This window comes from Anomalospiza imberbis, chromosome 26 (genome assembly GCF_031753505.1).
Source record: "Anomalospiza imberbis isolate Cuckoo-Finch-1a 21T00152 chromosome 26, ASM3175350v1, whole genome shotgun sequence".
Lineage (NCBI taxonomy): Eukaryota > Metazoa > Chordata > Aves > Passeriformes > Viduidae > Anomalospiza > Anomalospiza imberbis.
Window position 1 is genome coordinate 691,409 of NC_089706.1, and position 27,313 is coordinate 718,721.

Here is a 27,313-nt window from a genome sequence, read left to right on the forward strand (position 1 = left end):
GCAGTGCCATAGGAGTAACAGCAGTTATACAGCACAGGGCCCTTTCTCTTTAAATGAATTCTGTTTCTTTGGAGCAAATGAGGCTCAAGTAACCTCTAGCGGTGGCTCTGCTGTCACCCCTGCAGACCATGGCCCTCCACCCGCGGAGGGTGCGCCTGAAGCCGTGGCTGGTGGCCCAGGTGGACAGTGGGATGTACCCCGGGCTGATCTGGCTGAACCGCGAGGCGAAGCGCTTCCAGATCCCCTGGAAACACGCGACTCGGCACAGCCCCCAGCACGAGGAGGAGAACACCATCTTCAAGGTGAGAGAGGGGGGAGCTCGGGCATCCCACGGCTCTGGAGCAGAGACAAAGGGCTGGATTGTTGGCCCAGGAGCTGGGCAGGCGTCTTGGGAGCTGTTTTCAGGCACATTTTGTTTATCTGACCTCAGAAAAGCCACTTTGTGCACCTGGATGCCAAGCTTGGCACTGCCTGGGATGGTGTTGAGTTCTTTAACCCTTTCCCACCACCAAAGGCCGGATGCTGTGTGATCCATGGTCCCTGGAGGATGACTGCTGTTGGCTTCATCTGCTCAGGCTGGGATGTGGTCACTGGCTTGTTCTTGGCAGCAAACTGTGAAATGCTGTTACATAAGTCTTAAGAGATCCACCACAAGCACTCATCACTGCTGTCCCTAATATTCTTATCCCAAGGGATTCACTGTAACTCCCTGCACTCCTTTGAGGAATTTCTGACCTTTGTCTTGGAGGCATCTTGGACCAATAATCAGATTTTGGGGTGAGAGAGGGAGAGGCCAGCCAGATGTGTGTGGCTGTCCTTCCACTCCATTTTAACCGAGTCCATTCCTCCTGCACAGGCTCCCTGTCAAAAATGACTCCTGGTGTTGAATCTGAGACCCACAAAATCTCTGACCCACAGCTGCGAACATTCTTTTGGAATTTGGATTTACATCTTTTTTCCTCCACTTTCTTTTAATAGAAAAACTATTAAAGTGGGAATTTCCTTTTTTTGTTATCACAAGAGCTCTAATTAAGGCTTCTGCAAGAGAAGGATTTTACGGTGGATTTGTTTGGAAGTTTGGTTTCTGATAAAAGCTGCTCTGTGGGGAGGGCTGGACTGAGCTGGCTGTACTTTGTCCCCAGGCATGGGCCGTGGAAACGGGAAAGTACCAGGAAGGAGTGGATGAGCCAGACCCTGCAAAGTGGAAAGCCCAGCTCCGATGTGCACTTAACAAGAGCCGGGAGTTTAATTTGATGTACGATGGCACCAAGGAGGTGCCCATGAACCCTATTAAAATTTATGAAGTGTGCGACATCCCGCAGTCGCAGGGATCAATCATTAATCCAGGTGAGGGCCTTGCTGACACGGGCTGGCTCCTGGGCAGGCGTTGGTCCAAGGGAGCTCCTTCCCTCTCTGCATTAACTCTCCAGCTGCCCTTGTGCAGCACGAGCAGCTGCCAGGTGAAGCCTGTACTTAAAACTAAAAGGACTTTGAACCATCCTTTAGTCCTAAAATTAAAAAAAGCCGCACACAGTTGTATGTTTTCTTGCTAAACAATCCAGTATTGGCAATACTGTGTCTTACTTCATCAATACTTTAACCTTCTCTTTCTAAAATTATGTATTAAACTGAAATTAGCATGTTGTATGGCTCAGCTTTATCCTTTTTTACTGAAATTTGAAAAATACAAATATTAATATCCAACATGAAGGTGATCTTTTTCCAGTGTTTCATGCTGATCATCCACCCACAAGAATGTGCTTGTTTGCAGGTTCCACTGGCTCAGCTCCGTGGGATGAAAAGGATAATGATCTTGATGATGAAGAGGAGGAAGAATTGAATCAATCTCAGCATGTCCCAATTCAAGAGACATTTCCGTTTCTTAATATCAATGGTTGGTGGCACAGACTAATGTATTAGGGAAGGTATTTGTTAGTAAATTGCTGCATGCTTGAAATAAAATCTTGATTTATTGAGGAGTTTTTGCTTTTTTGTAGATTCTCCAATGGCTCCAGCCAGCGCAGAAAACTGCAGCCCTGAAACTGTGTGGCCAAAGAATGAACCTGTGGATATGGAAATGCCCCCAACGGCGCTGCAGCACGACTTCTTCAGCAGCCCTGAGCTCTGGATCAGCTCCCTGCCAAGTACGTGCATGGGCTTGTTAACAGTGCTTCTGCTTTTGTACTTTTGTACCCCACAGAAAATGGTATTTTGCCTTTTTTCCTGTGGCTGTTTGTGAGTGAGTGAGGAGAACTTGTGTTGTTTAAATAGAATTGTGTGTGCTGTAAACATCCCTGTGAGGGCAGCAGGGCTTGCGTGGTGCCCCTGCTGCTGGTGCTCCAGGAAAAGCCACACTGATGATTTCTTTCTCAGTGACAGACCTAGAAATCAAGTTTGAATATCGAGGAAAGGAGACCGGACCCACAACAACCGTGAGCAACCCGCAGGGCTGCAGACTTTTCTACGGAGAGCTGGGTCCTATGCCAGACCAGGAGGAGCTCTTCGGGCCCATCAGCTTGGAGCAAGTCAAGTTTCCAGGGACAGAGCAGATCACCAACGAAAGGCAGAAGATCTTCACGAGCCGGCTGCTGGATGTTATGGACAGGGGACTGATCCTGGAGGTCAGCGGCCACGCCATCTACGCCGTGCGGCTCTGCCAGTGCAAGGTGTACTGGTCTGGGCCCTGTGCCCCCTCCTCCACCACGCCAAACCTGATCGAGAGGCAAAAGAAGGTCAAGCTCTTCTGTCTGGAAACGTTCCTAAGCGGTAGGTAACTTCTGCTTCTGGAAAACAGCTTTGGACACTGGCCATGGCACTGTTGGAGAGGGTGGTCTGCACCGGACTCTGCCTGGATGCACCAGGTGTGGACAGCGGGTTGGGGCCACTGCTCCCCTGACTTCAGGGGAGCTTGGAGCGGGTGTGTGGCAGGAGAAGGGCACTGTAGACTCCTTTAATGCTCTGAGAGACGTCAGAGGGCCTTGCTTTTAAAGAAAGCACTTCACGTGCAAGGAGTGAGCTGTAACTGTGCGAGAATGGCAGAGGACAGTGTGTAGGTAAGACCGGGGGTGATGCAATGAGGTGGGATGTCGTGGGTGTTTCCGGCCTAAAGAGCACAATCCTGCAGCACTCTGCTTTTCTCCCTAGAGCTGATTGCCCATCAGAAGGGACAAATTGAGAAACAGCCACCATACGAGATCTACTTCTGCTTTGGAGAAGAGTGGCCCGATGGAAAACCCAGGGAGAGGAAGCTGATCGTGGTGCAGGTAGGGCACTGGGCCTCTGGGGTGACATGTGGCAGCCTTGTTTGGTTTGGGATCAATTCCCATGGATACTGAGACCTGTTCTTTTCTGCTGTGGCTTCTGACACCAGGAAAACTCCAGTAAGACTGGTGGAGATACAAATGTGACACATTCTGAATAGAACTGGTTCGTGAGTGTGTTTTAGGGTATTGTGGAAAGCATCTCTGCATCCAGGACAGGGGCTCCTGCAGAGTAGCTGGGATATTCCACATGCCTTTAGGCTAAAAACGGGGACTTCTTCAACAGGTCATCCCCGTTGTGGCGCGGATGATCTACGAGATGTTCTCCGGGGACTTCACGCGCTCCTTCGACAGCGGCAGCGTGCGGCTGCAGATCTCCACGCCCGACATCAAGGACAACATCGTGGCACACCTGAAGCAGCTGTACCGGCTGCTGCAGAACCACCAGGAGGGCTGGCCCATGCAGGCCCCGGCCATGCACATGGCACAGCCGCTCCCAGCACAGTGACCGGCCCTCGGCTTCCACCGGGGCTTCTTGCCTTGTACATATACAGAAGTGTTTCTTAACCAGTGCCTTGCCTGAATCTGAATAAACAAAATCTGTAAATCTCGTCATCTTCTACAATTTCAGCAGTTTGTGGTGCTTCACCCTTTTCAGCTGTTTGCTTAAACAACCCCTCTGTATAAATCAGATTTCAATTCTGTAATATTTTTTAATCTGCTATAATACAATGTATATAAGCACTTGATTATGAGAGGGGGAGAAAGAAAAGAATCTGTGCTTTATTAAACTTACCTTGACAATATCACCTTGTCTCCTTTTTTTCTCTTTAAGGGGGCTGTAGCAGCAACCTCAAAGGCTGATACTCCTTACAGTGTGGGTTTTTTATAGGGATGCATATATGCAGGCATTGTAAATGGATATAGAACAGAATGGGGTTGGAAGGGACCTCTGGAGCTCCTCTAGTCTCCTGGGGGCTGATCGTTCAGATCTGTACAACCCTGAGCACTCAGTGATGGTACAGAGCTGTCAGCAGCTCCCAGCACAGCTCGGTGCCATCCCTGCATTGCCTGCTTTGTGCCCAGGCTGCGGGCTCTGCTCGTGTGCCCTGCTTTGTGCCCAGGCTGCGGGCGCTGTCCCTGTGCCCTGCTTTGTGCCCAGGCTGTGAGTGCTGTCCCTGTGCCCTGCTTTGTGCCCAGGCTGCGGGCTCTGCTCCTGTGCCCTGCTTTGTGCCCAGGCTGCGGGCACTGTCCCTGTGCCCTGCTGTGTGCCCAGGCTGTGAGCGCTGTCCCTGTGCCCTACTTTGTGCTCAGGCTGCGGGCTCTGCTCCTGTGCCCTGCTTTGTGCCCAGGCTGCGGGCACTGTCCCTGTGCCCTGCTTTGTGCCCAGGCTGTGCGTGCTGTCCCTGTGCCCTGCTTTGTGCTCAGGCTGCGGGCACTGTCCCTGTGCCCTGCTGTGTGCCCAGGCTGCGGGCACTGTCCCTGTGCCCTGCTGTGTGCCCAGACCTGCCCCAGCCCGTCTCCCGGCCCTTGTCCTGGCCCTTCCCCCGGCCATGGCGCTGCCCCTTCCCGTTTCCCGGCCCTGCTCCCCGGCTCCCGGCCCTTCCCCCGGCCGTGACGAGGCGGCCCCGCCCAGCAGCAGGCGGCTCCGCTGGGGCCGGGCCGCGCTCGGGCCCGCCCCGGAACCGCGGAGGGCTCCGCTCATGGCCCCGGGGCCCGGGGCGCTGCCGGTGCCGCTGCTGGTGGCGGCGGCCCGGGAGGCGCAGGGGGCCGGGCCCGGGCGGAGGCGGCGGCTGCCCGCGGCCCGAGCGCTGCATGCGGCCGGGGAGGTGCTGGCGGTGGCGGCCGGGCTGAAGCCGGCGCTGCTGTGGGACTGCGGGGCCGCGGGCCCGGCCGAGCTGCGGCGGTACCTGGGCCGGCTGCGGGAGGCCGGGCTGGCCGCGGGCCGCCTGCACGTGCTGGGCATGGGCGGCTCGGCGCTGGTGCTGCGGCCGGGGCCGGCCCGCGGCCGGCTGCGGGCCCTGCTCCGCGCCCGCCCCGCGCCGCTCGTGGATGTGTCGGCGGCGCGGCGGGGCCCGGCGCTCCTCGCCCCGGCCGAGGCCCGGGCCGTGCGCGGCCACCTGGCCGCCCTCCTGGGCCACCTGCGGGACGCCGAGGCCGCCAGCGCCGAGCCGGTGACCGCCAGCGAGGTCGCCCCCGGCGACTGGAACCTGTGCACCGTGGCCGGGGTGCTGCTGGGCTACCCTGCCGTGTACACCTTCGCCGAGGGCGCCGAGAACTGCCTGGCGCTGACCCCGCTGAGGGTGTTCACGGCCCAGGCCTCCTGCCCCCGCATTAAGGATGGGCTCAGGGTCCAGATCTACTCCTTCAGCGTCCCGGAGAGCCTCTGCGCCGAGCTCAGGGACGTGCTGGATGCCTGGTGCCAGGAGCTCAAGGAGGCTTTCGGTGCTCAGAGTGATTTTGTAGATCTCTGCATTTCCAGCGAGGTCGTGTCTCTTCCAGCGGTTGCCTTGTAAAGCACGAGCATACTCAGACTTTATAGCCTTCCTCACTGCATCAGGGACCAAGGCAGAAGATCCTGTTCCCTGGGTGTGTTGTCGCCTGCATCTCTCGTGGTCCTTGGGCACTGAAGGCTGAATTGTGACAGTCACCGCAGGCCGGTGGCAAAACCAAATATATTTTCTTTTAAAGAAAAACGAGTGTGCTCCCAGATGCTCTGCTGCCTCTGTCCTGCCTGCCTGCACATCGCACCCTGCAAAGTCAGTGTGTATTTATTTGCAGTGGGCAGCTGAAGATTAATAAATTATTTGAACACCCCAGTGCTTTGAATTAGTGAAGTTTATTGTAGGCTCCATATGTATTTACTACGTGTACATGATGTGTATGCTATGTTTATATTTCAGGTATATTTACTTCCCATGCGAGGTGATGTCACCGCCTGCATTGTGTCTGAGCCTGCACATGAATGATGGGCAAGGGCTGCTGTAAAATCTCTATGGTGCAGCTGTAAAAGGGACTTTAAATCCCTGTCTCCGATGAATTCTTGTGGTGCTGGCAGTGAAGGGGAAGCAGGTGTGGCTGTGGGGACACTCGGCCACGAGGCAGGCTGGAGGAGTGGGATAGAGCAGGGCCTGCTGCGTGTGAGGTGGGAGAACTGCTCAGGACACGTGAGGGGACTGTGCTGAGGAGCCCCCCCTGAGCTGGGTTCCTTTGTCAGGTAAGAGTAGAGATGGCTCAGGATCGCGTACCTCCCATTCAGGGAGGCTGTAAATACAGGAGGAGAACTTGGGGGTGTAAACCCCAGGCAGGCTGGATGCCAAGGGCACAGGATGCCCTGTCCCTCTCGCCCTGTGTGAGCCACAGCAGCGGTGGGCAGAGGGGACTCTGTCCCTCGCTGCCTCGGGGACTGGGCAGGAGCAGAGTGACCAGAGCAGCCGAGGGAAGGGGTGATGTCCCCGTGTTCAGGGGAGCTGTCTGGAGTGAGACCAGCTCGGGATACGAACCCAGTGTGCACATGCAAAACAGCAGAAGGTGAGGTGAGGTCTGGTTGCTTTTGGTGAAGCAGAGGTCAGTTCCTGCAGTGAAGTCAGTCATCAAGGAGCTCCTTCACAGCCTGTAACTGGCCAGGAAGGCGGCGATGGCCACTGCTGCCACTGCCACCAGGAGAGGGGTCCAGGGACCGCGCCGTCTCTGCCAGGAGAAGCTTGTGTTACTAGGAGTGTGCTGGGGGACGCCCCTTCCCATCCCAGCCCTAGCAAAGGAGGCACAAAGGAGGGGGTCTGTGCCAGGCTGGGGCCGGGGTTGGAGCTCCCACCTGTGCCTGGCTGCCGTGGGAGCGGTTGAGCTCGTCGCGGCACTGGCGCAGCCGCGTCAGGCAGGACTGGTACTCCTGGCTCAGCGCCTCCAGCTCCGAGCGCAGCTCCGAGCACTGCAAGCACAGCGAGGGGCTCTCAGCAGGAGGGGTCCCTCTGCACACACCCAGAGGGGCCGGGCTGCTGCAGGAGCTGCAGCGCTTCGCCCGCAGCCGGGCACGGCCCAGCTCTGCCCGAGCATCCTCGGGTACCTGCAGGGACAGAGCAGAGCTCAGCGTTACTGCAGCGTGCTGCTGGGGCACTGCCCGGCCTGCCACCATCCCACAGTGCCCGCTCTGCTGCCACCAGTCACAGCGCAAGCTCTCTTCCTGGGTGGCTCTCAGCTCTGCCACAGTAAGTTACAAGTTATTTTTTGATAAGTCCTTTTTAATAAATCCTTGCTGGCTGAGCACTGCTGTGAGAATTGAGGGGCTGTTGGTTGGCAGAAGGCTGGTTTGATGGCAAAGTGTGTGTACAAGGCTTGTAAAGCTTTGGTTGGTTGGGTTTTTTTGCAGCCCACTTGTACGGACATTGCTTCTGTTAGCAGACCCTTCCTGTTATTTTTATTGCTGTTATTATTGCAAGCATTTTCTTTTCCTCCTTTCTTTTTGCTCAGGGGCTTGGTTCTTAAAATGTGGCTTTGGCTTTTCCCTGTGGGGCTGCTGAGGCTCTCCTGTCTGTGAGAGCAGGAGGGGGTTTGGACGGGGAGAGCTCTGCTCCTGCAGCCAAGGCTGCTGCAGCCCTGCCCTCGGGTGTAGGTGCTCCAGCGGGGGTTTAGGCAGGAGTGGTGTCAGGATAAAAATTTTCGGCAGGTAATCCTTTCAGGAGACACCAAGCCTGGGTTACCTGCAGGAGCTTTGGTGTGTGGTGTTTCTGCTGAGTGACTTCCTCACCTCGTTCTCCTTTGCTGTGAGCTGGAATGTCCTTTCCTGCATCTCATCCTTCAGACTTTCTGTTCCCTCCTCCTCCTCCTCCTCGGGGTGCTCTGACAGAGCACTTTGTTTTTCCTTGGCAGGAATGAGAGATGGGGTCTGTGTGGTGAAAACCTGGTCTAGAAAACAGTCAGGCTTCTGATGAGAAACAGCTCCAGGCTCTGGGCTGCCTTTAGCTCTTGTTTACTCAGCACAGTTTAAAGATAATATTTGTGTGCTATGCACAAAGCAGAAGACACAAGAGCTGAGTTTGTTATCACAGGCCTGTCTCTGCTGTAGCTACAAGTTCTTAAGAGCAATATTTCTAAGCAGTTGCCAGAAAAGGAGGGGAGGGAGAGTTAAAATGCCTTTTTTATTGCTTTCTTTTTGTCAAGTACAGCTGTAATTGCAATTATAAACTGGAATGTGTTTTGTTGGGAAAAAATATGGCGTAGCCACTGAAGTAGAATTTGCAGTGAAATCCATTTATTTTGCCATCATAAATATGTTTATGATTTAATGTTAGCTAGCAAAACAACTCATTCTGTGTAGCTTTGAAATAACCTTTTATTCTAGACCACTGTAGACATTTCCTAGAGTCAGGGCTAGTGTTCCTGTGTCCAGGGAGTGCTACGTGGGGGTTACAAAGTTTGCTGACCTTTCCTTTGCACCGTCACCTCCTGGCTTTTCTGTGGGTTGTTCTGGTTGTGGATCAAGTCTGGGAACACAAAAAACAACATTATTGTTTATAGCACTAAAGGAGGTCTCTAACTTTGTGTGTTTCTTTGTTACTTACTCTGCAAATGGCTGATTGTTGCCTCCAGTGTTACTTTCTGCTCTTGTTCTTTTTGCAATTTATCTGAAATGAGGATAGAAGATCAAGGTTGGTGTAAATCTCTGTGTATCTTTATGCAAGAGTGGTACTTTTCTGCTCTCCACATGTGTGGAGTGGAGCAGACGTTGTTGGCTGCCCTGGACTTTCTTCTCTTTCAGGGATGTGATTTTTAGCTGTTTATTGCCTTGTGTTCAAGTCATTCATGGTTTATTTTAAAGCTGTTCATGCAAGACCAGTTATGAGATTAGAGCTGCAACGTGCTTTCTCTTCCTTAATTATGTTTTAAAATAGCCACGTGTGAGTTTAAAATGAGGTGTGTGAGTTTCCTTGCCTCTGTCTGAACTGTTAGCAGCTCCTCTGTACTGCCCTCGCCCCTGCACCCAGGGCTGCAGTGCTGTGTTTGGGTCTGCCAAGGGTGAAAAGTCCTGCTTCGAGCTGAGGACACATCGTAGGTTTTTTTTTTCCTTTTCAGGTCTCCCATTACATCCTTTCCTCTGGGAAAGCCACGTCTCTGAACTCTTTAATCGAGTCAGGAGCAACTTTTGGAGGACTCTGGCAATCAGAAGCTTTTGCGGCACGTTGAGGTGCGCAGCACGCTGGAAGCGAGCCCGGTGTGCCCGCTGCTCTGAGCACCGTGGCTTCAGGAGCACTTTCCTCGTCCCTCCCGCGTTCCCGGAGGACACAGCCCGCGCCGTGCCGGCCCCGGTACCTTGGATGTGGCGGATGTGGCCGGCCTGGCGGTCGTTGTCGCTGCGCAGGGCGCTGGCTCGCTGCAGCAGCTCCGTGCGCTCGTCCCGCAGCGCCCGCAGCTCCCGGCTCAGCCGCTCGCTCTGCGCGTCCGCTCGCTGGGCCAGGACAGACAGACACACAGCGGTCCGGCTTGGGAGCACATCACAGCTCGCCTCCTGCTGCCCCCACACCACCTTCCGCTGGCCCAGGCTGCTCCAAGCCCTGTCCAGCCTGGCCTTGGGCACTGCCGGGGATCCAGGGGCAGCCCCAGCTGCTCTGGGCAAGCCGGCATCAGCAAAATCCCAGAGAAAGCTGCTCCTGCAGGGAGCTGACGTACCTGGAGCTCACTCTGTAAAGCCTGGAAGCTGTTTTTGAGCTCGCTGTGTGCTGTGGTCACACTGGTCAGTTCGGCTTTGAGTGTGGCGTTGTGCTCCTTCCAGAGGGCGAGGTCCTCTCGCATCTCTGCCAGGCTTCTCTGGAGAGCAGAGCAGGGACCCAGGGGTGGGTGTGACCCAGGCCCGGGGGATGCTGCCAGCCTGCCCTGGTGACACCGGCTGGGCTGTGCTGGGCAGCGCCGGCTCCCCGAGCAGCAGCGCACAAAAACCCGTGTGGGGCTGATGCCATCTGATGGACAGAGCCAACAAGGGCAGCGCTCCCTCTGGAACACGTTCCTGTGCTTACCTGGGATAAAGCTCACTTGTTTTTCTGCAAATACCAGTTATCCTGTGGGTCAAAGCCATTTGCTGCCTCTTGGGGAAAACCTATTTTCATATAAATGAGCAACTCCAGAAAAAACACAGCTCTGGAGTCCTCGTGCCCTGGTGTCTGTTGGTGTGAGTGGGGCAGGGAATGGCCCAGAGGGATGGTGGTGGGGAAGGGATTGCAATTCAAGCTGACAAACCCGAGTACATTTCCCCAGCTGTGAGCTGTCTGTAACTTGATGTGCAGCTCTTGCAGTGAGCACAGGTTGCATTAAAGCTGCTTTCAGCTTTCCTGAGTAGCTAAAACTTCATAATTTTTTTAATCTTTGCTGCTAATGGCAAGCCTGTCATCACCTTTTCCTGATATGTAGGTTTTCTCTGTCCAAGTTGGACTAAATTGAAGCCAAGCCAGGTGTAAGACATATTGCTCACCTGAGAGTTCTGCAGCTGCTGCTCTGTTAGGAGTTTTTCCTCCAGCATCTTCTGAAGAGCCTCTTTTGCCTTCTGCTCGTAGGTCTGCTTCTGGTCCTCCATCTCTATCAGGATCTTCTTCACACACTCCTTTGAGTAACTCTTTAAAGAAAGAAAGAGCTTGAAGTGCTTATCTGTCAGATTCCCACCTTGCTAAACCTGAGTGTTAGCAAACCCAGAGTGTGTAAATGCAACTGCTAATGTGCTGTGAAGCATTGCTTCAGCAAAGAGTTAAAGTCCTTTTCGGATAGGTATCTAATCAGATTGATGTAGAAACTGAGACCCGGCCCAGTTACCAGGCTTGGTTTTTGTTTTCCTGCCTTTCCTCACCTGTGTTTGTCAGTGAATCAGACATTACCTGGGTGCAGGCCTGCAGCTGATTTTCCAGCACCCGTAGTTTACACCTCAGTTTGTCCTCGTTCAGCTGACCCTGGGGAAAAGCAACTGAAGTGAGATGTGAAATCATGAACTGCACAACGTGCCCCCAATGTTTGGTTGGGTTGTGTTTCGATCCATTTTCTCCCTTCATCTGTAATCAGATCAAAGTCTCTTCAGTGCTGAGAGCTCAAGTAAACCTTCCCAGCCTCAGAATAAATGGGATATGGGGGAAGTGAAACTTTTATGGATTGAAAACTTGTCCTGAGGCAGTTTCTCTGGTTTCTGAGTGCAGGTGCTGGCAGTGACATGTCAGGTTAGGAGCGAGGGGATTTTGGGTTGTTCTGGCTGGCTTTGGCAGAAATGCAGCTGCTGCCTGTCCCCACGGATACCCCTGTTGTCTGCTTGTGTTCCCTCCCTGCCTCGAGCTCCAGCTGCTGGAGCGGTCTTGTCTCACTGTTTTCCTTAGAAAATAGGTTGGGTCTGTGTTGCAACATCTGCAGTTGGGCAGGGGGATCAAGGGCACTGGTGATGATTCATTTTCCTCACTGTCATCATCTCCTCTCGGTGTTAGTCAGGCTGCACAGGCTTTGTGGAAGCAGCCTGCATGCAAATTCAGATAACATTTCTAGCAAAGAGCTCACGTAGGCTGTTTCCCACCACCAACACTGAGAACACCAATATCCTCTCTGCCCACTGCTGCTTGAAGTCACGACTCTGAAAAGAAACTCCTTGATGTTACAGGAACAGCTGACAGACCCAGGCAAAAGCAGACTCCCTGGTGTCTCAGCACTGGTTCAATTTGCACAGAAGCACACTTACAGTCCCAAAGACTAAATCTTCCCCGTTCAGTTGTTGGTGCAAAGAACTAAAGCAGGTGGAATTTTGAAAAGCAGTTTTAGATGTGCAATATTCTGCCTGGTTTTCCTCAGTTCTCCTCCTCTGTTGTCTGCACAGGTTCCAGCTGTGCACAGATGTGGCTGTGCCACATACGAGGCAATCAGGCCCTTCCTGTGCTCCGGAGCAGAAATCATGGAAGGGTTTGGGTTGGAGAGACTCACTGAGCATCATCCTTCCTCTGGCAGCATTTCTCAATCAGCCGAGCAAGTTTTACAACTGGTGGGGATTTGAGGCACAGGCCTGGGGTAGGAAGGTCTCTCTGACCTCGCACTGAAATTGTGGGAGGGGGAAGGCACCAAATGCTTTGTCCCTGCAGTCTGACACCCCATCCTCCTGCAGACCATTCACTTCCCCATCAAGCCACAACCACACAAGAGCAGCACCTCAGAAATGACTCTGTGGCCATCCCAAGGGTTACTGCCACATCATTCACAGGTATTCAACATCTCATCTTTGAAACCCAAACCGTTTGAAAGGGTTAAAAAGCTGCTACAACGAACATTTGGCATCTCACCTGAGGCTGGAAAGGGGCAGCCAGCCCCCACTTTCCATGGCCCAGCCTCATGGGGAAGGCTCCATCCATCCCTCCCTTTGCCAGCACCCCCTGGAGAAGCCCCCCAGCCCCACCTGCCTGGCAGAATCCCCTCCCAGCAGCAGCATCTGCCCGTTGGCTCCAGCACCGAGGGGATGGTTAGGCTGAGGAAAACCTGGTTTTTAGGCTGAGGAAAAGCTGGTTTTTAGGCTGAGGAGCAGCGGCGTGCAAGAGGCAGCAGCAAAGTCTCTCCTGCAGCAGGGGCAGGAGCAGCAAGGAGCACCCACCTGTTTGTAATCTGAGGTTTCGTGGCCACTTCCTGTGCATGTGGCTAAGTGTTTTTTCCTGCTCACGTTATATTGAAGGAGCGAGCGCAGGCGGAAGTTTCTGACCACAGGATTTCTAACACAAGTTTTTGTACCCCCTCACCCAATCACTCGCTTCTGTGCCCCAACAGAACTTCCAAACCACTTTTTTTTTTTTAGTGCCACAACAGCATGGATTGTTAGATTGAAGGATCCTATAAGAAAGCCTAATCTGTTACATAAAATGTATTACATGAAATGTATCATCTCAATTTTGCATCCTCATTGAAGACAAAAAGGGACTTTTCTGCTGAGTTTGTCCCAGCCTCCCTGAGCAGAGAGGAGACAGCGGGGCAGGGGAGCTGGGGGAGGTGAGGAGGGGCTCTGCAACTCTCTGGTACCTGCCAGGATTTCTCTGAGGCCTGGAGCAGCGTGGACAGAAGCTCCTGTAAAATCACCATCTTCTGCTTGAGCAGCAGCTCGCGGTGCAGGGCCTCCTGTGGGACGGGGACACGGTCAGTGGGGCCAGAGCTGGGGGCACAGCCCAGAGCCCCCCGGCCAGGGCTGGCCCTGCCTGGGGGCTCCAGGCCTTGGAGGTCTGTTGGTTTTTTTGGCCATGTTAAAACTGGGCTTTTAACGCCCCTTCATTTAACAATATTAATAATAATTTAAAAAGTATTATTCTTGATGAAAACCAGCTGTCCCCGTGCGTGCTGAGCACTGTTTGGTACCTACCTTCAGGTAGTTGGAGAGCTGCACCATTTCCTGAAAGGGAAGGGGCAGATGTTTAAAAATAGGATTGTTTCAGTTTATAAACATGTCGTGAACTTGCTACAAAAAACGTAAATATTTTTAAATAAAAGTGAATTAACAGCCTATATTTGGGTGGAGAAGGAGAGCCTGCTGGGGTCCATTGGGTTCGTTTTTCCAGGGAAGTGGAAATATTTCCACAGCAGTTTAACTTTCAGGAGTTCCAGGCTGGGCATTACCTGTGCTTTGCTTACCTTATTTAAAACTGCTATTCCCCAGCTGAAATGAAAAACAGAGTGTGTTACTGAGGTGTCAGGGAGGCTCTTCAGCCTGGACACCCCCTCCCCAGCTGAGCTGTGAGTATCTTTGTCGAAAACTTTTTTGGGGGAGCTACTGCCCCGTGGGCACTGCCGGGGGGGCAGGAGCTGCTTACTCTGTCTGCTGGCTCGAGTCTGTCACTCCTGAGCTTGGGCTTGGGAGGGTCTGCGTTCCTGGGGAAGCAAAGTGAGAGGGTGTGTAAGATCCCCCTGAGGGACCGCGGATGTTTTTCCATGAGGGTGTCCATCTCTGCTCCCATTGCTCCCAGTTTAAATAAAAAATAAATAGTTATTAAATAGTGTCCAGTGACAGCTCAGTGGGCACAAGAGGCAAAGAAATGCCCTGCTCTGATGGCCAGAGAAGCAGAGGAAGTTATTCTGCAGTGAAGTCACTCCCCTGGCTGATCCTGGGACAGCAGCAGGGCAGCCCTGGGGCAGAGCAGCTGGTGGTCACTCTGCACTGGTTTATCCTTCCCCAGCAAAAATATTCCTAATTCCTGCAGTCTGCAGGGAAAACCCAGGCTGGGCTGGTCAAAGAGCACAGGAGGGGGGATGCTGGCTGGGGAGCTGCCAGCTGATCCCAGACAGCTCCCCGGGGATGTGAAGGTGGGAAGGGAATATTGTGCTGGGAAATCTGAGCAGCCCTCACGTACCTTGGGTGTGGACAGAGTCCCCTGGTGCCCGGGGGATGCTGCGGCTCAGCAGGGACTGAGCAGGGGGGAACGTGGGGCAGCTCCTCGGGTGCTGGAACGAGAGGGCAGCTGGAGTCAGCGTCTCCCCACAACAGGCTGAGGGCAGGGGCTGAACCTGCAGGGAGGGACTGGGTGAGGAGCAGCAAGGAGACGCCAAGGAGCTGTGGCAATTCCACAGGGATCTGCTGCTCTGGCTGCAGCAGCTCCAGAGCTCTGTGGCAGAGTGGGCAGCAGCCTGCTGGCTGTCGGGGTGGGGGAATGACAACCCGGAACGGGACGAGGTGGCCGGGAGCTGGGCCCTGCTGTGGGTCTGCGCTGCCCTTTGGCTGCCCGGGCAGAGGTGCCAGCTCTGCTTCCCGGGCTGCCAGCTCTGCACAGCTCACAGGGGAGGGCTCTGCACGTCACAGCTTGCTCCAGAAGCTGCTGGAGCAAGTGGCAGCAGGGGTGGGTGACTGCTCTGCTCACTCCGGTCCAGGGTGGGTCTGTGTAAATCACCTGGTGCTCTGCTGTCTCTGCTCACACAGCTTTGCGCCCCCGCGGTGCCCCGGGGAATTTTACATTGACAAGGAGATGTGTTTGGCTCTGCCTGGGGTGTTGTGCACAAAGGTGTTGTTGAAGGCAGGGGTTCCTGTGTGTCCTTTGGGTTCCTGTGTGCCACAGGGTGGGTAACGAGTGCCAGGGAAGCCAGAGGGATGGAGCTCGCTTATCAAGGGTACAAATAATTTGTGTAGGTGCAGAACTGCAGCCTGGCAGCAAAAAGGTGGAGTTGTACTTGGAGAAATGGCAGAAAAATCTCCGTGTGGTTCAGGGCTTGGCAAGCAGGAGAGGAGCAGGGAGGTGACTGTGAAAAATGCACGTTTTTATCTGTTCAATCTGCATTTTGGCTGTGTTTTAACCTGGATGCTGATGCTCTGCTGGCGGCCGGAGCAGGCTGAGCTCCGAGCTGTGCCGCAGCGCAGGAGTTACCTGGAGCGGGATGCTTGGTCTGGGCTCCAGCCGTGAGGAGGGGTCCGGAGGGCTTGGTGCCTCGGGCTCGTGTCCCGGCAGGGTCCCCCCGGCCTCGGCCACCAGGTTCCTCCTCCTGAGGAACTCGCTCTGGCGGGGGCTGGTGGCCGGCCGGCGCGGGGGGCGGCAGGGGGTGACACTGTCCCTGCAGCGCAGCCGCTCCCGTGCCTCCTGCCGCCGCTCGCTCCTCTCCTCGTAGCTCTCGCCCGGGCGCGGCCGTGCCCTCCTGGGCATCGTGGCCTTGTCCTCTCGGGGCCTCTGCCCTGTGAAACCAGGGCAAAACGCAGGGTGAAAATCAACCGTTTCTAGGGTTTATGGATGTGGGGTGTCGGGCAGTGCTTCTGGAGTGCCAGCTGCATCTGGAACACTTCCATGCTGTTTAGTTTGTATTAAAATCTGCTCTGTCATTCTTTCTGCTGTCCTGGTGGTAGCTGTGGGGTGCTCAAAGCTCATTCCTGGTGCTATCTTTTACTGTAGGGGCCTCCTTTGAAGGCGAGCAGCATTTTTGGGGTGGCCCCTGGGTGGGGAAGGTGCCCACAAGCCCCAGCCTGGACACTGCTCCAAAAGCTGAGAGTTTTTCAACTCATTTTGCTTCAGTTTTGAAAAGGCCCAGTTGTGTGTTCTGCTCAGTCTCCACTCATCCATCTCTTCACTCATCCATCAGGCAAAGCTCAGCCCTCTCCCACCTGTGCTGCCTCTGGCTTGCCCTGCCTGTCCCAGGGCTGTAAAAGCCTCAGTTCACCAAAAAAATGCACTGAAAAGCAGGATAAAGCTTAAAGAAACACAGTCCATTACTCACCCCAGGCTGAGCAAAACCTGGAGGCTTTCTGACAAGCTGATGTTCTATTTCCTCCTTCTGTTACCCCAAATTGCCCCCTCTAATTAAACATGTCCTCTATCTTTGCTTTCCAAGCTCTTACACTTTTTGCTTCAAGGGAAACCAGGAAAAAACCCCTCTGCTTCTTGCTGGTTCACGCTACAGTTCCCCAGTGCAAGCTGTGTAGGCTGCAAGTGGGGTGGAAAAAGAGGGAAAAGGTGCCTGGTGCTGCCCTTGGCCTCTGCTCGCCTGCAGCCCCACCAGCCCGGTGCTGCGGGTGCTCCAGCACTTACCTGGAGCCAGGGTCCTGTCCTGCCCCTCGGGTGCCGTGCCGAGCCGGGTGTTATCGGGCAGGAGCACGCCCCAGCTGCCCTCTTCATGCCAACCAGCTCATCTTGTGCTCTCGCTCTCCTGTTCTCTCTGTGGAACAGGAAACGTTGCAGCTGCGGCCGAGCCCCGGTTCCTGTCTGTGCTCGCAGCCCGGCTCACAGCGGGGTCGGGCTTATCTCGGGAGCCCCGAGTGTCCAGCCCGGCTCGAAGCAGAGCCAGCAGTTACCTTCTGGGGCTTCTCCCCTTGCTGCTCTGGGACACAGAGGTTGAGTTGGAACTGCTTGTGGCACTCGGGGATGGAGTTTCCCTGAGCGGCTTTGGGGCAGAGGAATCCAGACTTAGGGAAGTACAGTAATGCTATTATTTTAAGGCTTCTTGCAGATTGGAAGGAGGAAAAAAAGTGTGTTTTGGCAGCTGAGGAGAGGTCAGGAATGGCAGAAATTCATTAAGGTCTTTAGAGAAGTGAAAGCTTCGTTAATGCAAATCGGGAGGAGGTCGGTTTAGCCAGCTGGGCACTGATAAGGACATGCCATGCCCTGATAAGGGCTCCTGGCTTGTGCACGTGGAGAAGGAACACCCGGAAAAGCAGAGATCTGAAAGTAACATTGGATTTATTTCTACAAAGACCTGCATGGAAGGGATGTATGACAGAAAATCTCCAAACTCAGAGACTCTCTTGTGGCTTTGGGTGGTTTGTGCTTCTTGGCCCAAACTCTGGTTTGGGGCCAGGGCTCACTCAGCTGCCTCGGTGGCTTTCCAGAGGGAACAGTTTCTGCAGGTTGAGCAGGAACCCTGCTGGTGGGCAGGGCACTGGCAGCAGATCCTGCTGCAGGACTTCTCTGAAGAGCTTCCTGGTTGGAAAAAGCCCTTTACAAGGGCCCATTACTAAAAAGGACATTTTTGTGCCGCGTTACAGACTCCTGGAGTGTCCTGCCCCAGACTGCCAGGGCGTCAGCACAGGGATGCTCCAGGGTGTGGAGAGGGGCACCAAGCATCTGGGTTCACACCCAGACCCGTCCTGCTCGGCCCCAGGTGTCCCAGCACGGCTCCAGGACTACGTTCTCCTGACGTTTTCCAGGCGGTAGCTGCTGCGGACGAGGGAGTCGAGGAGCTCCGGGGCGAGGCTGCGCACGAGGAGCATGCTGCTCACGGCCGGGGCCGGGTAGTGCAGCTCCCTGCGGCGCAGGGCTCCGGCCCGGATGATCTCCAGGGCACACTCCTCCTTGGGGGCCGGCGTGTCGGGGATGACGTGCGAGACGGCGCGCACGGCGCTCTCTGGAACAGGCACAGGGACGTGTCAGGGGGACACGGCCACAGGCACCGCCAGCTCACCAGGGTGACTGGGGCATCCTCAAACCCACAAACTGCGGGGATCAGGCCTGCTTAACAAGGCTTAGAACAGTGAAAATAACAATTATGAGATGTCCTTCCCTTTGCTTTCCACCTCTTGAGAGGCCACAGGACCTCCCCTGGGTTCACTGTGGGGGTGGCAGAGTCAAAGGCCTCAGGGCACACTTTTTGAAGGGTTGGGGTCCTGTTTCCAGAGCTGCACAGACTCTGCAGGAGGAGGCTCCAGCAGCAGTGGCAGAGCAGGCTGGCGCCAGGGACTGGGGAGTGGGCCCAGCTGGGCTGTGCCTGGCATGGGCTGAACCACGGGGTCCCGGCGGGGCTGAGCTCACCTGTGTTGATGTAGCCCAGGATGCAGAGTGTGACGGAAACGTTGACCTTGTCTATGATGAGTTCCTGCCTCAAGGAGCTGAAAAATCCATCTAAGGCGAACTTGGTTGCAGAATAGGGAGCAGTAAAAGGGCCAGCAATTTTACCTGAGCAGAGATACAGTGCTGGGGTTCAGGTGCTGGGCAGGCACCAGGCTGCACAACCCCCCCTCCTCTTGCCCTGCCAGTGTTGGGATTTAGGGTGTTGGAATAAGCTGTCATGAATGCCTGAGAGAAATAAACACACGCAGGAATGTTCAAAATGTAATGTATGGCACAAAGGGCCTGCCAGAGCAGCTGATACTGCTCTTGTATCCCTGCAGGGATGCCCATGTATCGCAAATGTGTGTTCAGGATGTGGCCATGCCTGTGAAATCACCTGCACTGCAGCGTGTGAAGGTGATCAGAAGGTGCCAAGAGACTGGCAGGACAAAAGATAAATTTCCCAGAGGATTTGAACCGTGCACCAAAGAGTTAAATCATGTGCTGACTCTGAGCCCCAGTTCTGTTTGTGGTCCTTCCTCTGCCTTTCGAAGCGGAGTCTCAGCAGGGATCCGTGGCAGGCAGAGGAAGGGCTGTGCTGGGAACTCACCTGCTATGGATGAAACCACCACGATGCTGCCCTCGCTCTCCCTCAGCATGGGCAGGGCAGCCGTGGCCAAGGCCACGTAGCTCACGAAGTTGGTCTCCATGAGCTTTCGGACGTGCCCCACGTCCCTGCTGAAGTAGGTGAAGCCGCTCTGGCCGATGTGGTTCAGGATGAGCATGTCCAGGCCACCTGGGGGCAGAGCAGGTTTGCCACCAGCCACCGTGGCCTCCAAACCAGCGCCTCCCGAGGCTGGGCTGTGTTGTGCGTGAGGAGGGGCAGCTCCGCAGCACCTACCCCAGGTGTTCTCAGCCTCCCTGAGCACCTCCTCGGGCAGGGTGGGGCTGTCCATGGAGCCGCTGATGTAGCGGGCGGAGGCAGCGCCGAGCTCCAGGCATCGCTCCACAACCTGGGGGACAGAACGGGCTTGGATGGACCCCCCTGCATGGAACCCCCATCCCAGCTGCTCCCGTCCTGGGCCAGGAAGGGCCGGTGCTGGGGAAGCCCTGGGGTGGATCTGCAGGGTACCGGGTGTGCCCGTGTGCCCGGGCTGGGGTGAATATCCCCATCCGGCCCAGCACGCCCTGCTCGCCATTTACTTTCTGCAGCTTGGCCTCTGTCCGTGCCGTGAGCAGCAGGTGGGCCTCCATCCTGGCCAGGTGATAAGCCATCTGCTCCCCGATGCCGCTGCTGGCTCCCGTCACGATCACCCGCTTCCCCCGGAGCATCTCTGCAGAGGAGGGTGCAGAGCTCAGGGCTGGCACAGCCCTCGCTGTCCCTCCGCACGTGGGCACCGCGGCTCTTCCCTGTCCCTGCGGCTCCTCTCTGTGCCTGCCAGCCTCGTCAGACCCCGCTGGAGTCTGATCCCCAATCCCAGTGTGGTGGGGAGCGCGTGTGAGGCTTCAGCTCTGCGCCCCGCCTGGCCAGGGAGCGGTGAGAGCTGGCCAATAAAAAGATTAAATGTTTGAAGTGGGAAAACTGCTTGTTTCCCGAATAAGTCATTTACAGAGGTCAGACACTGTGTCCCAGCAGAGCCAGTGTAGTTCCATGAGTTTTCTCTGACGCCTTGCCTGGGGCGGTCTGACCTCCCCTCCCCTCCCGCTCTGACTCTGCCAGGCCCTTCCAGGTCCCTGTGCACGGCACACGCCGCCCCTCTGGCGGTGCTTCTGAAGCCTGTTTCTCCCGGGACTTACCTTCACTGAAGTTCTCAGGTGCTGAATAAAAATAAAAGGCCAGTGCTGCTCCCAACAAAGGGAGGAGAATCTTCAGGAGCAATCCCATCCCTTCGCAGAGGTACAGGCAGGAATGAGACGAGCCCCACGGGGAGGTGAAGGTGGCTGGAGCTTGCAAATGGAGCTGGGAAGTTTTGAGCTGGTTCTTACCTCACACAAGTTTGCTGCTATCTGTTGGACGTTTTCTTTGCCCTGCTGGTGATTTAGCAAACATTAACCTAATGAAGCGTGTGGCTTTGGACTTTAGGCTGTCCCTTTGCACCCTTGGCCTGCCAGGATGTCAGGTGTGCTTTTTGAGAGAGCTGAAGGGACGGCACTGAGCAGAGCGGTGGGTGCATGGTTCGGCCCGGGGGGCAGGGACAGCAGTGTCCCCTGCGAGCAGACATCCGTGGGACGAGTGGACATCCCTCTCTCCCCACTCCACATCTAAACCAGGAGCATCCCTTGCTGGCTGCCACAAGGATTTACTGAGCAGCGCTCTGTTGTACAGGTTCATAGCCAGACCTGGAGAGATCGGGGCTGGCAAAGGTTCTGTTTCCCAGCCACTGCTGATGGTTCTGGTTTATCCTCTGGGGTATCACCATGGATATAGCACTGGCAGTTTGCTGGGTGGCTCTTACCCCTAAAAAATATCACTGTTGAGGAATCCATGGGTGGCCAAACGTAGTAAAAGAGCCAAATGGATGAACAGGAAAAATCTTCAGCTTTCCCAGGGTTGTGATTCTGCTCAGTGTCTGCTGGGCAGGTGGCAAATGGGTTTGAGGGTGATTTTCTGGAAGTTTAAAGGGCAGAACCCACTCTGTGTGTGCTGGTTTGTGTGGGTGATCTTGAGGTAAGGAGAAATTAGGAAGGAATTGTTCCCTGTGAGGGTGGGCAGGCCCTGGCACAGGGTGCCTAGAGCAGCTGCGGCTGCCCCTGGATCCCTGGCTGTGCCCAGTGTATCTGTGCCCATGAACAGCTGAGAAAGGCGATAAAACCCCTCCAGCAACGCAGAGCTGTCCGGTTAATACACTTTATTTAATAATTAGCTCAATAATTAGTGTTCCGCGGCCGGGCGGGGCGAGCAGGGCACGGAGGCGCCGCTGCGGGCCCCGCTCTGTCCCTGCGGGTGCCGCCAGCGCATCACGAACCGGGCGGTGGCGATGGCGGCCAGGAACGGGGCTGGCCGGGGACCTTCCCGGTGGCCGAGGACCCTCCCGGGGGCCGGGACCCTCCGGGAGCCGGGGACCGTCCGGGGGCCGCGGCTCAGTGCGGCGGGCGGGGGGCGCCGGGGGCCGCGGGCAGGCGGTAGCGGCTCCGCACCAGGTAATCGAGGAGCTCGGCGGCGCAGTCCCGCAGCAGCAGCGGCAGCCGCGTGGAGCTGTAGCGGTAGTAGAGCTCCCTCCGGCGCAGCGCTGCGCCCTTGAGGATCTCCAGCGCGCACTCGTCCCGCGGCGCCGGCCGCTCCTGCAGCACCTCCGCGGCGGCGCGCACTGCGCGCTCTGCGGGCCGGGTCAGCGCCGGGCAGCCCGGGGATGGGGGGCCAGCGGGGACCCCCGGGGGATGGGGGGAGAGTGGGGACCCCCGGGGGATGCGAGGAGCGCAGGCACCTCCAAGGGATGGGGGGAGAGTGGGGACCCCGGGGAATGGGGGCCAGCGGGGACCCCGGGGAATGGGGGGAGAGTGGGGACCCCGGGGTGTGGGGGGAGAGTGGGGACCCCCGGGGAATGGGGGCCAGCGGGGACCCCCGGGGGATGCGGGGAGCGCAGGCACCTCCAAGGGATGGGGGAAGAGTGGGGACCCCCGGGGGATGCGGGGAGAGTGGGGACCCCCGGGGGATTGGGGGAGAGTGGGGACCCCCGGGGGATGCAGGGAGAGTGGGCACCCAAAAGGGTGTTGGGCTGTGCCAGCCTGTAAGCGGTGCCCGGGTTTATGTGGCACGGGGAAGTAAATGGCTTTTGGGGCTGTTTTAGGGTGGCAGAAGGTGGGATCCCCCCAAAAGGCTGCAGCAGAGGTGAAAGGCTGAGGTGGTGGCAGAGGGGGGCAGGAGAAGGAGCCGGGATGGGGATGCTCAGCCCTGAGCAGGGTTGGAACAGCTCTGCTCTTACCCGTGTCGATGAAACCGAGGATGCAGAGCGTGATGGAAACATTAATGCTCTGAATGGTGAACTCCTGCCTCAGGGAGCTGAAAAATCCATCCAGGGCAAACTTAGTCGCAGAGTAGGGGACGGTAAAGGGGAACCCGACTTTACCTGGACACAGAGCAAAGTTCTGTGTTAGCACACGAGGCTGCTCTGCCTGAGCTGCTCTTTTGCCCTTCCTCAGAGACAGGATTTTACCAGTGAAGCGTCATCCTGGCACCTGAACAGCAGCCTTACAAATATTCTTGCTGGCTTCCAGCTCTTATGGCCAAAGCCGTAGCTCACATCTCTGCTCAGGGCATGGGCAACCCACAGGAGCCCCAAAACCCTCTGAGAGGAGAGATGGAGTGAAGTTGAAACTCTTGTCTCTGGCCTGAGCTGCTCATCAGGACACTGACCACCACAGCAGCTGTGGGGCTTAACTGCAGCACTGGTCAAAAACCAAAATGGGGCGACTGGATTGAGCAGAAAACAAATTCCATCAGGAAATCCCAAGCCCATCTGGATTTGGGTGTTGGGGCTGGTTTTGGTGGGGTTTTAGTGCTAAGCAGTTATGGTCCTGGAGGATGCCTGGTGTGCTGTGTGCTGCTTCTGACAATCAGCCCGGGTGCCTTTTGAGTGAGTCCCATGTCACCAGCCTGGTGACACTGCCCACTCACCTGCCATGGAGGAAACCACCACGATGCTGCCCTCGCTCTCCTTCAGCATGGGCAGGGCTGACGTGGTCATGGCCACGTAGCTGAGGAAGTTGATTTCCAGGAGCTTTCGGACGTGCTCAACATCCCCATCAAAAAAGCCAAAGTAGGAGGCACCAACGTGGTTAAGAATCAGCATGTCAAGGCCTCCTGCAAGCAGAAAAATGGGTATTAGTGCTGGGGGAGAGGGCTGCAACCAGCAAAACAACTTTTTCTGGGAGCAGAATAAGTGTAATCCAAGGAAATTGGGTTTTTGGGTCAGGGCTATGGCCTGTTATCTCCAGAGCAGGGATACAGCCTAGATGGTGGCTGCCAGTAAATATTTTGTTGTGATGCATTTTTTAGTTCAAAACACAAGTTCCATGGCCCAAGGGAGATCACCCCTGAGCTGTCTGTGGGCCAGGGAGGGAGAGGGAGTGCTCCACACGGAGCTGGGCTGGTGCACTTCTGAGCCGTGACCCATGGCCGCAGTGGCCAGGGCTGCCGGATCCCGTGGACCCCAGCACTGGGCTGATGAAATCCAGGGCTGTGACACTGCAACAGGATGCCAGGAGGCCACAGAGCTGAAATCGAGAGCGCAGCTCAGTTTGAGAGGCAGCAATGCAGGCAGAGCAGCAGGGCTGCAAAGGGCAGAATTAGGGGAGAATTTTTCCCATCTCGCTCCATCTCTCCCGCTTTTTTCTGCACGTGGCAAAAGGCACGGCCGGGCTGGGATGCTGGCACTGTGCAGAGCAGGTTCAGACGTACCCAGCGAGGTCTGGGCCTCCCTCACCACGTGCTGGGCGAAGGCCATGTCCTCCATGGTGCCGCTGACGAAGCGCGCCGAGGCTGCTCCCAGCTCCAGGCAGCGCCGCACCACCTGCACGACAGCGGGGCTCAGCAGCCCCCCTCTCTGCCCCAGAGCCCCCATCCCTGCCCCGGAGCCCCCTCCCTTCCCCAGAGCCCCCCTCCCTGCCCCAGAAACCCCATCCCTGCCCTGGAGCCCCCATCCCTGCCCCGGAGCCCCCTCCCTGCCCCAGAGCTCCCTCCCTGCCCCAGAGCTCCCTCCCTGCCCCAGAGCTCCCTCCCTGCCCCGGAGCCTGCTGGCTCCCAGGTGTGGGTGTCAGAGCTCCCTGTGATGTGTCCCCACCTTAAACCAGCAGTTTGGGCTTTGGGAATGTGTTTGGAGCCTTGTGAGCTTCAAAGGGAGCCTGGAAAATGATTCCTTGGGTTACCCAAGGCAGTCTGGCTGCTCCTGCGGGCAGGCTGAGCTGGAATTGCAGTGTGCAGGAATGAGGGTGTGTGGGGATGTGTGTGCAGCTCACACACTGCAGCGTGGGCTGCAGGGAGCTGTGTCTGCAGCAGGGACTGCCGGGTGTGCAGGAGCTCCCAGGGCACAGGGGTCTGTCACCATACCCGGCTGGGATCTGTCCCTGTCACCATGCCTGGGTGTGACCTGTCACTGTCACCTTGCCCAGCTGTGACCTGTGGCTGTCACCGTGCCCAGGTGTGGCCTGTGGCTGTCACCGTGCCCAGCTGTGACCTGTGGCTGTCAGCGTGCCCAGCTGTGACCTGTGGCTGTCACCATGCCCAGGTGTGACCTGTGGCTGTCAGCGTGCCCAGGTGTGACCTGTGGCTGTCAGCATGCCCAGGTGTGACCTGTGGCTGTCACCATGCCCAGGTGTGGCCTGTGCCGCGGGTGTTCCTGTGGCTGTGATGGCAGTCCCGTCCCCGTGCCCGGGTGAGCCCTGCCATGGACACGTGCGAGGTGCCATTTACGTTCTGCAGCCTGGCCTCTGTGCGTGCCGTGACGAGGATGTGGGCTCCCATCCGGGCCAGGTGATAAGCCATCTGCTCCCCGATGCCCGTGCTGGCTCCCGTCACGATCACCCGCTTCCCGCGCAGCATCTCTGTGACAGAGGCACAGCCATTTCAGTGATCCTAACGCTATGACAGAAAACCTTTCAGCTAAAACAGAATAAAGCGCTGCGTGCCCTTCAGATCAGCAGTTAATTGGAAGGTGAACGAGCGCAAAGCATCCGGCACCAGCAGGGCTCTCCCTTCTCATGGAAAAAGCCTGGAGTTGCTGCAGCTCCCCGGGGATTGCAGTGACACAGGGACAGCTCTGGGCTCCTCCAGCAGCTTTTTCCACAAGTCAGGGCACAATTTATCAATGCCCCAACCATTCTGTAATAAAAGCAATCCACTGAGTGCATGCTCCAAACTTTAACACTTACAAGCCCCGTTTATAAACTCTTTTCCAGCACACAGGAAAATGGAGCACTCAGTGCCAATCCCTCTCGCCCCCTGCCTCACCTGCTCCCTCAGGTTTTTCTGCTTAGTCCTGGTTCAGTTTGGTTTTAAATCTTTGTTAAAGCAACTTTCCAGTATCTGCTACCACACAAAGGCTCGGCCGTGGCGTGGTCCGAGCTCTGTCCGGCTTCTATGCAAAACACCCAAATGTGGCTTTTTGTCGTTTTTTCCTTAAAGTCAGATTCACTTTGGATACTTACCCGGTTTGAAAGTGTCCCTCGCAGAATAGAACCAGAAGGCCAAAACCAATCCCAGAAAGGGAATGAGAATCTTTTGCAACCGACCCATCCCACTGTGGAGTCAGGAAATACAGCACGGGAGAGAAGGAAGGAACAAAAAACCCTCCGCAGAGCTGCTCCTGAGGGAAGCAGCAGTGTGACCCTTTAAAAACCTGTTAGTGGAGGAGCTGCAGCTTCCAAAGCCCTGGAAAATCACGGGTGGGTGGATGGATAAGCCAAGCAAAGCCTTTGGTTTGCTCCCTGCTGCTTGGCCTGGCCAGCGGGGCGGTTTGGGTTCTGCCCGGCTCTTTTCATATTTCCTGTCCTACATTAAAATGCAGAATTTTGCACAACACCCTGGAAGAGGTGTGTCTTTGCTGAGCAGCATCAAGTTTCACTTGGAGAGCATCAGAGGGAGCCCAGTGCAGGTGGTTAAACACTGTCCTTTATTCCTGCAGGTCCTGGGCAGGGATGTGCCCGGGCTCTGGCACACGGACAGCCACAGCTGGTCCTGTGCTCCCAGGGCAGGGCTGCTCCGTGCCCCAAAACACCTCCTGGCCCTGGGGTGCTGGCAGCAGGGACTCAGCAGCACATTGCACCCCAAACAGCCCCAGGAATGCTCTGCTGAGGCGGGGCTGAGTTTTTTATCTCTTTTTTTTTTTTGTCTGTGAGCAGATGAGGGAGCAGGGGCTGAGCTGGACCCATCTGTGGGGTGCAGCCACCTCAGCCCCAGGGGGCACAGGGAGGTTTGCAGAGAAACACTGGATGTGTTTTCTGCAGAGAAATCAGTGGGCTTGCTGCCGTGGTTCCTCCTTTGGGTTTTGCAAGAGCTTTGTTCTGACTTTTAAATGAATATAATCTTGAGGAAAGCCCGCAGAACACCCTGAAGCTCCCCAAGCCTCAGCACATTCAACGCCGTGGGCCTTGTGCCATGGGGATAAACCATGTCCCAGCTTTGCTCTGGGGTCTCCATCCCGCAGTTCCAGCCATGGGGAAGGGCTGAGGGAGCTCCTGGAACTGCCCTCACAGAGCCTCACCTTCTCTGCTGGGACAAAAGCTGTGTTTGCAGGACGGAGCCTCACCTGCAGCGCAGCAGCTGCTCCCTGGGGGCACAGCACTCTGCTTGTCTCTCTGACAGACCCAGACAGAATTGTTTAATGGCTTTTCCCCTGTATGGCATCTTTACAACACAAGTGCTGTACTTCAGTGCTGTGCCTGGTAGGGCAGTGGCTCTCTGGCCTTGCTGCTGCTTTATGGATGATATTTTTCCTTTTCTGCCTCTCTACTCCAGTCTCAACTCTGCCTGTGATAAGAAGCACTCAGCCCACACTGGGTCAGATAACACCAGTGCAGCCACTGCTTTTCCTGCCTTCCTTTGGGGGAACTGGAGTTGTGATCATGGGGCAACCATTTCATTCCTTGGCTATGGAAAGGGAAGGAAAATGAAGTAATTAACCATATCTCAGCTGGGATCTTGTCTGCGGCCGCAGGGAGAGAGAGGCTCTTCTCAAGATATTTTCGTTTATTACTGGCATTAGCAAAGCAATAACCACCAACCTTTGTGCACCATCTGCAAGTGTGCCAGGAAGGAATTGTGTTCTTTGATCCGTGGGAACACCAGGGGGTGTGGGGTGGAGGCACTGGGGGATTCCAGAGCCAACACTGGCCCACCTT

The 27,313-nt window shown here is 56.0% G+C and overlaps 5 protein-coding genes across 7 annotated transcripts; 2 read left to right on the forward strand and 3 right to left on the reverse strand.

Annotated features, from left to right (window-relative positions):
• Window positions 1-73: 73 nt before the first annotated feature.
• On the forward strand, window positions 74-3,793 carry IRF6 (interferon regulatory factor 6). The gene is made up of 7 exons (XM_068173120.1): window positions 74-302; window positions 1,143-1,347; window positions 1,772-1,894; window positions 1,998-2,144; window positions 2,374-2,766; window positions 3,145-3,263; window positions 3,547-3,793. The coding sequence occupies exons 1-7, from the start codon at window positions 129-131 to the stop codon at window positions 3,766-3,768; spliced, it is 1,383 nt and encodes a 460-aa protein (XP_068029221.1). The 5' UTR covers window positions 74-128; the 3' UTR covers window positions 3,769-3,793.
• Window positions 3,794-4,936: 1,143 nt separating this feature from the next.
• C26H1orf74 (chromosome 26 C1orf74 homolog) lies at window positions 4,937-5,941 on the forward strand. The gene has a single exon (XM_068173597.1). The coding sequence runs from the start codon at window positions 4,964-4,966 to the stop codon at window positions 5,774-5,776; it is 813 nt and encodes a 270-aa protein (XP_068029698.1). The 5' UTR covers window positions 4,937-4,963; the 3' UTR covers window positions 5,777-5,941.
• A 142-nt stretch (window positions 5,942-6,083) lies between these two features.
• On the reverse strand, window positions 6,084-17,256 carry TRAF3IP3 (TRAF3 interacting protein 3). Of its 3 annotated transcripts, none has more exons than XM_068173592.1 (16): window positions 16,745-17,256; window positions 15,596-15,897; window positions 14,591-14,744; window positions 14,054-14,111; window positions 13,875-13,899; window positions 13,606-13,635; window positions 13,272-13,367; window positions 11,117-11,188; window positions 10,720-10,860; window positions 9,924-10,061; window positions 9,567-9,702; window positions 8,819-8,881; window positions 8,681-8,740; window positions 8,005-8,162; window positions 7,075-7,323; window positions 6,084-6,950 (listed from the first exon to the last, which is right to left on the reverse strand). In XM_068173592.1, exons 2-16 carry the CDS (start codon window positions 15,866-15,868, stop codon window positions 6,867-6,869), a joined length of 1,737 nt encoding a protein of 578 aa, XP_068029693.1. In that variant the 5' UTR covers window positions 15,869-15,897; window positions 16,745-17,256; the 3' UTR covers window positions 6,084-6,866. The 3 variants fall into 3 exon arrangements, with proteins under 3 accessions (XP_068029693.1, XP_068029694.1, XP_068029695.1); XM_068173593.1 differs by having other exon boundaries at window positions 14,591-14,681; window positions 16,745-17,255; XM_068173594.1 differs by having other exon boundaries at window positions 7,075-7,188; window positions 16,745-17,253.
• A 116-nt stretch (window positions 17,257-17,372) lies between these two features.
• Window positions 17,373-20,473, reverse strand: LOC137462827 (11-beta-hydroxysteroid dehydrogenase 1-like). The gene is made up of 6 exons (XM_068173596.1): window positions 20,276-20,473; window positions 19,682-19,812; window positions 19,380-19,491; window positions 19,089-19,274; window positions 18,461-18,604; window positions 17,373-18,056 (listed from the first exon to the last, which is right to left on the reverse strand). The coding sequence occupies exons 1-6, from the start codon at window positions 20,361-20,363 to the stop codon at window positions 17,836-17,838; spliced, it is 882 nt and encodes a 293-aa protein (XP_068029697.1). The 5' UTR covers window positions 20,364-20,473; the 3' UTR covers window positions 17,373-17,835.
• Window positions 20,474-21,543: 1,070 nt separating this feature from the next.
• On the reverse strand, window positions 21,544-26,142 carry LOC137462826 (11-beta-hydroxysteroid dehydrogenase 1-like). Its single transcript, XM_068173595.1, has 6 exons — window positions 25,622-26,142; window positions 24,888-25,018; window positions 23,877-23,988; window positions 23,094-23,279; window positions 22,402-22,545; window positions 21,544-21,795 (listed from the first exon to the last, which is right to left on the reverse strand). Exons 1-6 carry the CDS (start codon window positions 25,707-25,709, stop codon window positions 21,560-21,562), a joined length of 897 nt encoding a protein of 298 aa, XP_068029696.1. The 5' UTR covers window positions 25,710-26,142; the 3' UTR covers window positions 21,544-21,559.
• Between the last annotated feature and the right edge of the window lie 1,171 nt (window positions 26,143-27,313).

Bases quoted from the DNA above. Each gene is read 5' to 3' on its own strand.
- LOC137462826 (XM_068173595.1), bottom strand. From the start codon at position 25,709: ATGGGTCGGTTGCAAAAGATTCTCATTCCCTTTCTGGGATTGGTTTTG. The intron at 23,989-24,887 runs GTAAATGGCACC...GCTGTCGTGCAG, and splicing joins CAGAGGCCAGGCTGCAGAAC to GTGGTGCGGCGCTGCCTGGA. The intron at 23,280-23,876 runs GTACGTCTGAAC...TTCTGCTTGCAG, and splicing joins GGAGGCCCAGACCTCGCTGG to GAGGCCTTGACATGCTGATT.
- IRF6 (XM_068173120.1), top strand. From the start codon at position 129: ATGGCCCTCCACCCGCGGAGGGTGCGCCTGAAGCCGTGGCTGGTGGCC. The intron at 303-1,142 runs GTGAGAGAGGGG...CTTTGTCCCCAG, and splicing joins AGGAGAACACCATCTTCAAG to GCATGGGCCGTGGAAACGGG. The intron at 2,767-3,144 runs GTAGGTAACTTC...TTTTCTCCCTAG, and splicing joins TCTGGAAACGTTCCTAAGCG to AGCTGATTGCCCATCAGAAG.
- LOC137462827 (XM_068173596.1), bottom strand. From the start codon at position 20,363: ATGGGATTGCTCCTGAAGATTCTCCTCCCTTTGTTGGGAGCAGCACTG. The intron at 19,492-19,681 runs GTAAATGGCGAG...TCTGTCCCCCAG, and splicing joins CAGAGGCCAAGCTGCAGAAA to GTTGTGGAGCGATGCCTGGA. The intron at 18,605-19,088 runs GTGAGTTCCCAG...ATCTCTGCTCAG, and splicing joins GGTGGTTTCATCCATAGCAG to GTAAAATTGCTGGCCCTTTT.
- TRAF3IP3 (XM_068173592.1), bottom strand. From the start codon at position 15,868: ATGCCCAGGAGGGCACGGCCGCGCCCGGGCGAGAGCTACGAGGAGAGG. The intron at 8,882-9,566 runs GTACCGGGGCCG...TCCTCATTTCAG, and splicing joins CCACATCCGCCACATCCAAG to ATAAATTGCAAAAAGAACAA. The intron at 7,324-8,004 runs GTGAGGAAGTCA...CTGTCCCTGCAG, and splicing joins TCACAGCAAAGGAGAACGAG to GTACCCGAGGATGCTCGGGC.
- C26H1orf74 (XM_068173597.1), top strand. From the start codon at position 4,964: ATGGCCCCGGGGCCCGGGGCGCTGCCGGTGCCGCTGCTGGTGGCGGCG.